This window comes from Erythrolamprus reginae, chromosome Z (assembly GCF_031021105.1).
Source record: "Erythrolamprus reginae isolate rEryReg1 chromosome Z, rEryReg1.hap1, whole genome shotgun sequence".
Taxonomy (NCBI): Eukaryota; Metazoa; Chordata; class Lepidosauria; order Squamata; family Dipsadidae; genus Erythrolamprus; species Erythrolamprus reginae.
Window position 1 is genome coordinate 121,849,308 of NC_091963.1, and position 11,347 is coordinate 121,860,654.

At 35.6% G+C, this 11,347-nt stretch overlaps 2 protein-coding genes across 2 annotated transcripts; both read left to right on the forward strand.

Moving 5' to 3' along the window:
• Window positions 1-5,135: 5,135 nt before the first annotated feature.
• LOC139153957 (olfactory receptor 6F1-like) lies at window positions 5,136-6,119 on the forward strand. The gene has a single exon (XM_070728384.1). The coding sequence runs from the start codon at window positions 5,136-5,138 to the stop codon at window positions 6,117-6,119; it is 984 nt and encodes a 327-aa protein (XP_070584485.1).
• Window positions 6,120-9,533: 3,414 nt separating this feature from the next.
• LOC139153958 (olfactory receptor 6B1-like) lies at window positions 9,534-10,499 on the forward strand. Its single transcript, XM_070728385.1, has one exon. The coding sequence runs from the start codon at window positions 9,534-9,536 to the stop codon at window positions 10,497-10,499; it is 966 nt and encodes a 321-aa protein (XP_070584486.1).
• Window positions 10,500-11,347: the final 848 nt, after the last annotated feature.

Genomic DNA, 11,347 nt, shown 5'->3' on the forward strand with positions numbered 1-11,347 from the left:
ACTGCCCCCACACTCCTTGCCTTTTGTAAAAGTTTAAAGATCCATTTATGCCACCAGGCTTGGGGGCATTACATCTTAGCCCCTTGATCAACAAATGTTTAGTATGTTTGGTTGAGTGAATGGTGATGAATGTTTTTTTTAATTATATTAGAGTTTTTAAGTCTCTTTAGCAATGTTAATTGGATTTTTAGATATATTGTTATGTTGTTCTGATATGTTATGAGCTGCCCTGAGTCTTTGAAGAGGGGCAGCATACAAATCCAATAAATAAATAAAATAAATAAATAAGAACCAATAATTTCCACCTCAGGGACAGGCAGGCCTTTGGCTGGAGGCACCTAGGTGCACGGGCAGGGCCCCAACTACACTTTCCCTTTTTCTATGACAGGTGTCACTGATGGGAAAAACTCACAGTAGAGAGTCTGAAGTAGAGAGTCTGAAGGCAGTAAGGGCCCACAGAGTTGGTCTTCTCCAGGTCCCATCCACCAAACAATGTCAGTTGTCCGGACCTCAGGGAAGAGCCTTCACTGTGGCGGCTCTGACCCTTTGGAACCAACTGCCCCCAGAAACCCGCACTGTCTCCACCCTATTGGTCTTCAAGAAAACTGTTAAGATCTGGCATTTCCGGCAGGCCTGGAATAAGTTGATTGTAAGTATGTATGGTCTTTTATGTTATTACTGTTTTATTGTGTTGTTGATTTTTATTATTAGATGTTTTATATTGTTGTTGTATTTATTCCTGCTGTTAGCTGCTCAGAGTCCATTTTGGAATGAGTGGTATATAATTATAATAAATAAATAGAATAAATAAATATATAGATACAGAATTGGAGATCTACATCATGTCAAAACAATGAAGAAATACTTTCATCTTGATAGCCTCAATTTCTGTAGGTTTTAGATTTTGGGGTAGTTTACAAAAATGATATTTTGGATTTATGAAATTGTATTGTGTTTCCATAGAAAAGGTATTAATAAATTATATTTTTGAAGATAATATGAGTATTGTACCTTGTTAAAATTTATCTCTGATTTTAAAATATTTCATTTGAATAATCCATAACTCGAAGGCCCCAATTGTTTGTTTATTTGTTTGTTTGTTCATTCATTCATTCATTCATTCATTCATTCATTCATTCATTCATTCATTTATTTATTTATTTATTTATCTATCTATTTATTTATTTATTTATTTATTTATTTATTTATTTATTTATTTATTTATTTATTTATTTATTTATTCCTCTCTTCTCCTTAGATTCAGGTCGACTTACAACATGTTAGCAATAGCACTTTTTAACAGAGCCAATTGCCCCCACAATCCGGGTCCTCATTTTACCTACCTTGGAAGGATGGAAGGATGAGTCAACCTTGAGCCAGTGATGAGATTTGAACCTCTAACCTACAGACCTACAGTCAGCTTCAGTGGCCTGCAGTACAGCACTCTACCTGCTTTGACACCCCGGCTCTTATTCATGATCTCATTTGCAATTTTTGAATTCATAGCTTACAGATGTGGATTATAGATCGATGAATGCAATCCTTTATTGAAACTGCATTTTAAATATAAAATTATAATATATTTTGATATATTTTCTCATTTATCCAGTTTCCCCCATAGGGGAAAAAGCCAATTATTTCATAGACAAAGCTTCATTAAAACAGAGTACCGTACTCCCCATGAGGTTTACTAAGTTATGAATCAACAACTGCTGCATTTACTGAAATTATGCACGTTTATTCTGGGTCCTAAAATCAAAGGAAAGATTCATAACAAATGTATATAAAGTTTGGAAGTCATGATATTTGAAACAAACCTAATAGCTTGGGAAAGCATATTATCTTAGAGAGTTGTGAATTTTTTAAGCAACATCATTGGAAAATGTCTATTACATGCACGTAGGAGATAGACGAACACACATGCATGTGTACAGCTCCTACTTTTATCTTACTGGATATTCCTGCTTTAAAATAGCAAACAAAGTATTGTTATGGTGGACTAAGTTCTTCACTCACTGTATCAGAATAATAGTAAGTGGGATGATATGACAAATTATTTTTAATTTAATTTATTTTTAATTATTTATGTCATAACATGTACCACATGAGCTACCACATGAGCTACTATTGACTAACTAAACTGTTTTGTCATACCTCTTGAAACATGGCAATGGAATAAATATTCTTTTTTTAACCATTTGTTTTAGTGAAAACAGCTGAAAATACCTGAATAAATGCACACTGAGAATTGTTTGCTGCCAGTGACCTAAAGGTGACTTAAAGAACTCTATGTGTACATTAAGAGCAAGCAAATAAGAAACAAACAAGTAAATAAACAAGCAGGAAGAATAATTAATTACTTGATTTGGTTCAAAGTAATGGCTCATTTTGCTATGATTTCTACAAATCAATTAAATGAACTAGGATGCTATTAGAAAAATTGTCCAACTTTCTAAATGTGCATTTTTACCACTTTAGCTGTATCTTTCAGATTTGCTGTGTTTGCTTTGCTATGCTGCTGCTGCAGGGGCAGCGGCAGCTGCTGAGGAAACCCACCTGTCTGCTCTTTGCCCAGCATTTTCTCCAACTAGTAGAGTGCACATTGAGCTCCACTGCCTTCCTTGCCAGTTGATCTCATTTCTACCTGGCTGGGTTAAATGCTTGGCGATGCTGCACCTGGTATCCTGCTTGGGGAAGCTCCGGGCTCAGATTTTGGGTTGGTTTTTGTTTTTGTTTTGTAGCTGATTCCTTTAAAAATTCCAATTTTTTTGGTTGCTGTACAAAGGAAAACACCCCCCCCCCCTTTCTGCCTGAACCTCATCCACTTGGTGGAAAATTAACCCTTGTTCTCTTTTTTCCTCCTTTCATTTTTGCTCCTTCTCCTGCTCCTCTCCATCCTGCTAGGGAAGGGATGCCCATGGGAACACTTCTCAGCTGGGGCTTTAAGGGTAGGGGAAATCTCCGAGCATCCAAAGCATGAGCCAGTTTTCAGCACTCTCATGCTTTAATTTGCTCTAAGAGCTGCTCAGAGGGAGCAGCAGGAGCCCATCGCTGGAGCCTATTGCTCTGATTGACATGAGGTGCATCCAATCCATGCCAGAATCTCGGCCCCTCTCCCCTCCCTTCTTCTTCTCTTCATCCACTACCTTTTCTTTGCCATTAAGCATCGGTCAGGACATTTTAAAAATGCCATGGGACGCAAGACAAATTGTTAAAACTTGGGACTGTCCCACCAAAAACAGGACATCTGGTCACACCATCCTTCCTGTCTCCTTCTTATACACAGCACAAACTGTTTAAGATTCCAAAGAAGCACTCAACTCTCTAACACACTAACAGGACACTAGCCAAATGAATACCAATGGTTGCTGGCAGGCAGACTGAGTTTCCCCCCTTGTTTTCGTCCTCAGTTCAGACAAATTTGTTACTTCTGCTGTAACACTAGAAAAGAGGCAAAAATGCAGGAAAAGATTTACAGTTTCGATAAGGAAAATATATGTAACACAAGCTGCCTGTTTCTCCCATGGCCACTTCTATGAGGCATGCCCAGAGTTAGTTCACTGACAGCCTAATCATCAGACAGCAAAACCAGGAATGTTGTTTACAGGAAGTCCTGAGCAATTTATCTGAGAGATGAATTGAAAATCTATGATTTGCAATTTATTAGCCTGGCTACATAGACAAAACTGCTACAGTTGCTGCTGAGATTAAAGGGCTTAAACCCATCTATTTCATTGTTGTTACACTTACAATATTGTCTTCATCAGTAATAGAAACTTACTTTATCATCTCAAATGAAATAATAGTCACTTTTTAAACCACTCCTTAAGTTTTAAATGTCAATTTATCAAGCCCCATCAAATAGCTTTGTAGCGAAGCGTGGGTATCAGCTAGTGTTATGTAAAGGGCTCGGAAAATGAAAAATAGCAGTTGTTTTAAATATAATGTCCAGTAAAAGATGTGTTTGCAGATGTATCAGCAATAATGATAGAAGTAATGGAGTAGATGTTGATCTTGGATTTTAATTTAAACTGAATTGTAGTTAACATACAACAAATGATTAGGATTTTTTAATGGTTCCTTTAATTATTATTATTTTATTCAAAGTCTTTTGAATAGTCAGTGTTTCTTTTTTCCAGTTTATTTAATTATTTCAAGATTCACTATCTATTTTTGTAAATTGTTCTTTTCTAAACTCTTCATAATGTACAGAATCCCAAAAGAGGTATTTTCATGCTTCACTTTCATTTCAGATAGTAGTTAGTAAAGAAACACCTGATTTGGAATTCTGATGGAAAATTTGACAAGAAGATAATATAACAAGAAGATCCTATAAATCAGGGTAAAAAACCCATCCATATAATTATAACACACAGTTACATTATGTTGTAAAATTTCAAGAAAACCTTTCTTGGTTTATTAGGTAGGGACAATATTAAATATGGCTATAATGAATAAATTTAATCATTGAATGTAGAAGCAAATAAAAAAGGAAACTCTTTTTGTTAATTTGTTGAAATTTGAAATATGTTTTCAATTTGTGGAAAATGTTTTCCAATATTCAGAACATTTATATGTATGTTCATAGATAAGGGAAATGATATTTAAATAACTAGATTTTAGGGGAAAGTACTGTAAAATACAAAACAAAATGAAGATGTTTGTGCAAAAATAAAAGAAATGTGTATAGAAATGAAATGTTTGTATATTTTGCATTATTTTTTAAAGCAAATCTGTTCATTAATGTAGAAAAGGATGAAATTAATATAAGATTTGAAAGATACAAGAAATGAAGCCAAAAATTGACAAATTAGTCCAATTTTAGCATTTAATTTGGTTAGTCATTGTTACACATATAAAACATCAAGTTATCTAAAGCAAGTATTTCATTAGGATACAGTATAAAAGTTGTCTTATTTAACAAAATCTTCATTTTTCTTTTACTTACATAAGCACTACTAAAATTTAAAACATGGTATAAACATAGTAAACATAGGTTTTTGTGTTAGTGTGCAATTAATATATCAGAAATATATATATATATATTCAGAGAACTATTAAACAACATTTTATGGCATTTCTAATCTCTAGATTTTTATTCAAGTTATTTTTGACAGGCAAATACTCTGATACTGATGAGAGAAGGAAATGGTTCAAGAGTGAAGGAATTTATCCTTCTGGGTTTCCCTGGATCTTGTGGACTCCGAATCTCTCTTTTTATGGCTTTTTTCCTCATGTATCTCCTTATAATCATTGGGAATGTATCTATCATAATTTTAGTGAAGAATTTTCAGAGGCTTCATACACCCATGTACTTCTTCCTCTGCAATCTTTCATTCCTGGAAATATGGTACACATCAGCTTGTATTCCTAAGATGTTGTCCATCCTTGTTGCTCAGACCCAAACTATCTCATTCGTAGAGTGCCTCACTCAGATGTATATTATTTTCTCCCTGGGATGTACAGAATATTTCCTGTTGGCTGCCATGGCTTATGATCGCTATTTGGCCATTTGTTATCCCTTACACTATAATATCATCATGTCTAAAACTCTGTCTGTACAAATGGCATTTGGTTGTTGGACATGCGGTTTTTTAATTATTTTGTTTCCAGCCTTCTTTATATCTCAACTGTCTTTCTGTGACTCTAATGTCATCAACCATTTCTTTTGTGACATTGACCCTTGGATAGTACTCTCTTGCACAAGCACTTACACAGTAGAAATTGTCTGTCTTATTCTTTCTGCAACTGTCATTATGGGATCCTGCATGATTACCTTGATTTCCTATATTTATATCATTGCTACGATCTTAAGGATAGCATCAGTTCAAGGACGTCAACGAGCTTTCTCCACTTGCTCTTCCCACCTCACAGTAGTGATTATATGGTATGGTGCCACCATTTTCCTTCATGTCATACCTTCCAAACAGCAGTCACAAGAACTGATGAAAATAGTTACTTTATTAAATACAATTGTCACCCCCTTGTTAAATCCTTTCATTTATACACTCAGAAATACAGAAGTGCAAGAAGCATTGAAGGCCATGTTTAGAGTCTCAGCTGTAAATCTAAGTAATGCGGACAATAAGGGTAACAAGTTAGTTTCACAGCACCCATAATATATTAAGATAACATTGTATTGGGTTCTTAAAGTGATATGACATCCTAGGTTCCCTCTAAGATGTGCGCGCGTGCAAGCACAGAAAAATAACCCCCTGTGCAGCCTTTTCCAAGGTTGCCCAGCTGAGCCAGGTGTCGGAGTTAGGGGCGGGGAGTGACAAGGTTTTTCTTCATTTGAAAAACCACGCACCCCCCACTCCACTTTGGCCCCGCCCATTCGGGAAAAGATGGCGGCGCCCATCAGGCACTTCCGCCCTTTCCCTGAGGCTCAGCCTGTGCTGGGACGGAAGGGGGGAGGCGGCGGCGGTTGACGTCAAGGCCTGTGCCCAGGGAAGTGGCATGCTTTTCAAATGGGCCGCTTCTGCAACTAGCTGGTTTCGCCTCCTCCTCCCCTGTTGCCATGCTGGGGCTGCCCCCTGGAGCCAGGGGCGATGGGCCCGACCTCGGCCTACCCGGCCCCGGTGTGGCCGAAGCACGAGCTTCCCCTCCTCTCCCACCGCCACCTCCTGCAGCCGCCCCCAACCTCCCCAGGTGCCTCTGGCCCCCTTGCGCCCCTGGCCTCTCATCACTGCCCCCACCCACCTGATCCGCCCCTCTCTCCGGTTTTCTCCTCTTCCGCCTGCTGTCTTGGAGCATGGATTTTTCAGGTAAAAATCTGTAGGGAAATATATAAGAAATAATATACTGGAATAATTATGAAAAATAGCTGTCTGCATAGATATATCTTCAGGGAACCATCGCTTCTTCTGAAGAATGTCCTTGAGATTACTATGTCATTATATAAAGCATAAATGATGAAAAAAGAATATTCTTTGGAACTGTCTTTTGATATATTTCCAGACAAACGTTTAAGACCCCTCTAGTTCTGATACAAGGTTAAAGCACAATACTACATATTAGAATCTGTATGCATGTGCACCTTTCAGAACATCCAATGTAACAAAATATTTTGCTAAATAAGAAGATGGAATTTATTAAATGGATTTCCATTTTGTGTTAAGTTAGGAATTATTTCTAAATTATACAACTTTTAATGAGCTTTAGAGAGGCAAAATTGGAAGTGGAAAGAAAGGGCAAGAGGACAAAGTTTACAACTTTTAGCCACATCTTTGATCTCCTCACTTCCAGGTTTGCCATATATTCAGCAGTATAATAAAAGAAAATGGGAGGAGACATTTACCATTAAACAAAGCCAATGTATAGAAAGAGGAGAAAAATACTGCTGATCTCTCCAAAATTGTTTCTTGACAAATCTATATTTTCTTTTATGTACACTGAGAGCATATGCATCAAGACAAATTCCTTGTATGTCCAATCACACTTGGCCAATAAATAATTATATTCTTCTATTCTAATGGTATGCCAAAGTCACATATTCTGTGTTTGTCAGGACTAATGTGACATTTCTTTTGAGAAGACCTAGTTGCTTCAGAAGAATTCAAATCATCTGCTCCACTATACCTAATTAATTAAGATCAACAGCATAATCCTAGACATGCCTAGTAAAAAATAAATCCTATGTTATTCATTGGATCATATTAACCAGGTAAGTTTATAGAGCCAAACTGTATTAAAATACAATTGCATGTTTTAGGAAAAGTTACAAACTGATGGTAAAAATATGTTTATATTTAGAATCCATGTCATCATTTTAAAAACTATCCATGTTTGTTACTGATTAGAATGATAAAACTAAAGACATACCCCAGCTAAAGATATATCACAGTTTCTAAATGTAAATTTTAGAATCAGAGTGTAATTTTACATAATATAAGTTAAGTTTAAGTTTAAGTTTTATTAGATTTGTATGCTGCCCCTCTCCGAAGACTCAGGGCGGCTCACAAATTAATTAATGCTCTAAAAGCTATTGAAATACGATGCTATAATATTTAGTCATGATAGTAATAGTAGTAGTAGTAGTAGTAGTAGTAGTAGTAGTAATATGCTTTGGTAATGGATTATTATAATTTTAGCTTTTATACCTAGCATTAGCATTTAGATAGATACTGCTTTAAAGTGCTTTACAGCCCTCTCTAAGTGGTTTACAGAGAGTAAGCACATTGCCCCAAACAATCTGGCTCATCATTTTACCGACCTTGGAAGGATGGAAGACTGAGTCAACCTTGAGCTTATTGATATTCGACCTGCCAAACTGCTGGCAGCTGGAAGTAGCTGATAGACTGGAGTGCTCACAAAATAAACTTGTATCTTCTAAATATATTTATTCATTTACAGACTATATTTCAAATCATGATCATTATTATTACATTACATGCTTCTAAATCTCTTGGACTACTATAAGCTTTATTTTACCAGCCAAATGTATGATAGAATTACAAAGATATGCATTAACTAGTATCCAGAAGGAAAAGCTGAACTAAAGCTTTTAGGAAATTCTCTCCTGGCTTAGTTCTAAATCCATCATATGGAAGTGTTATTTATGTTTATTAAATTGCTCTTTGATTTTATCCCTGAATTAAGGTTTAAAGCTTGTTTGTTATTTAATATTTATTTGTTTTTTTTATTTATTTATTCAAAATTTTTATGCCACCCTTCTCCTTAGACTCAGGGCCGCTTACAACAGGTTAGCAATAGCATTTTTTAACAGAGCCCTCACAATCTGGGTCCTCATTTTACCCACCTCGGAAGGATGGAAGGCTGAGTCAAACTTGAGCTGGTGATGAGATTTGAACCGCTGACTTGCAGATCTAGCAGTCAGCTTTAGTGGCCTGCAGTACTGCACTCTACCCTCCATGTCACTTCGGCTCCATATGCTTCATAGTATTAAAGAATTGAAAGCATACCAGATGATACCCATCAATCTTACATTGAATATCCAATTTCGCTTAAATAACTTTTTTCACCTTTCCAAACTAAGTACACAGTACAAAAATTGTCTGTAATTGTAACTCTCCAACAGAAATAGGAAAAAGACCTTTGGCATGTCCTGAAATTTGCACTTCAGCATCACAAGCAAATGTGTGCAAATGAGAGGACTTTTCAGTATCAATTTCTTACAGTTTCACAGATGATATATATTCACAGAATATCGATAAAAATTACATTATGTTAAGAAAATTGTATAAATCATTGAAGTAATTAGAAATTATACAGAAGACAGATATTTTGTTATTTTTTTTATCAATAGCAGATAGAAAAAAATCAATTAAAATGCACATTTTCTATATGCATTTTAATTGAAGTTAAATTGCAGTTTATATGTAAATTGGCTATAGTTGATGAAATTAGTGGATTTATTGATTTCACCTAAAATAGTTTACATGCCAGGTTTTTTAAGCTGAATTTTCAAGTTTATGCATATGCCTTTCACAAGGCACTTTTATTATGATTAATTTAACATGTGCTTAGTTCTTTTTCTATTATTATTCTTAACAGTGAAAACATACCAGAGAATGCAGAATAATATTTCGCACACAAAATTCATTATTTTGGGATTTCCTGAACATCAGCTAACATTGTTTGCAATATTTGCCACCATCTACCTTCTGACTCTGGTGGAAAATTTCCTTCTGATGTGGACCATAAGTTTGAACCAGCAGCTTCGCAATCCCATGTACTTTTTCTTAGGAAATCTTTCTATTTTGGAAACCTTCTATGTCTCAGTAACAATGCCCAAATTATTCTCCATCCTATGGTCAGGGAAGAACACAATTACTTTCCAAGACTGCCTTGCACAAATGTACTTTTTTCTCTCCTTGGCATCTTCTGAATGTTTTCTCTTGGCTGCAATGGCCTATGATAGAAATTTGGCAATTTGCTACCCGCTTCATTATACTTCCCTTATGAATCTCAGAACCTGTGTTTTCTTGACTGTGGCTTCCTGGCTTAGTGGCTTTCTAGCTTCCATTCCATCTGTAGTGATGATCTCCAGGTTGCAGTTCTGCCATGAAAATATCATTGGGCACTTCTTCTGTGACATCTCACCTTTATTGAAGTTGTCTTGCACAGACACTTCAACCATTGAGGTTCTGGATTTTGTGGCAGCACTAGCAGTCCTTATAACATCAGTTGTGGTAACTGGGACATCTTACATATGTATTTTTTGTACAGTTGCAAAACTTCCTTCCAGAAAAGATAAGAGCAAAGCTTTTTCCACATGTGTCTCTCATCTAACAGTTGTCTCTATGTTCTATGCCACTACTGTATTCATGTATGCTCGGCCTAAGGCCATTGGAACATTTGACTTGAACAAACTAGTGTCCATCCTCTACTCAGTGGTAGCTCCATTCCTCAACCCAATTATTTACAGCCTCAGGAACAGGGAAGTAAGAAAAACCTTGGCCATTGCTATATATCAGATGGTCACCTTCTCAGGATGTTTTCTAACAAAAAGATTAAAGCCCTTGTCAAACCAATAAAGCCATTATCAAACTGATACGTGTCACAGATGAATATCTTTTGCAACAAGCATTCTTTTCACTGCCATCAAAATTGACTTACCAACTTGTATAATTCCAAATATTTTACAATCTGAACAGTTTGTTTTGTTTCAACAGACAAATGCCAATTTTCAACTGAAAAGGTGATTTGACTGTTTCTTTATTATGGTATCTAAGAATAATATTGGGAAACAGGATGAAAACTTGCCGACTAGATAACAGCCTTTCTCCTGGCCACCCCTCCCACAAATCCAGTCATTTGCACATACCATCATATTTTTAAAGTATTTCAAAGCTTTTGCATTATCTGGGCTCAGGCATAAGAAATAATAAATTTGCTACAGAGTTTTCTTATATTATTGGACTATTCACTACTGACTTGGTCTGAAGATTTTTTTGAACATATGCATACTGAACATTCAGAATACATATAAAGACTATATTTTCTCATTAGACCAGTTATGAGTCAGAGCTTCTCACTTTATGCTAGATGATTAAATAAAGTTAGATAAATAATTTATTCATACATATTAGTTTGTTTTACTTGACTATTGTAAAGGACATATCTAGTATTGATACTTGATATTTACAGCATTGTTTATCTCCTATTGCTCTGATAACTTTTTAGTAATGATCTAAAAAACTACAAGACTCAGAGGAAAACGATTTTATTTTCCATGCCATAATCTAATTGCTAATTCTAAAGCAAAGCACACTGTTTTCAAGGAAGAATTCACATCATTTAATTGAACTATAAAAACCTCTTAAAAATTATTATAGCAAAAGAATATCATTGTTTATTGAGCTATATACAATAGCTGCATAAA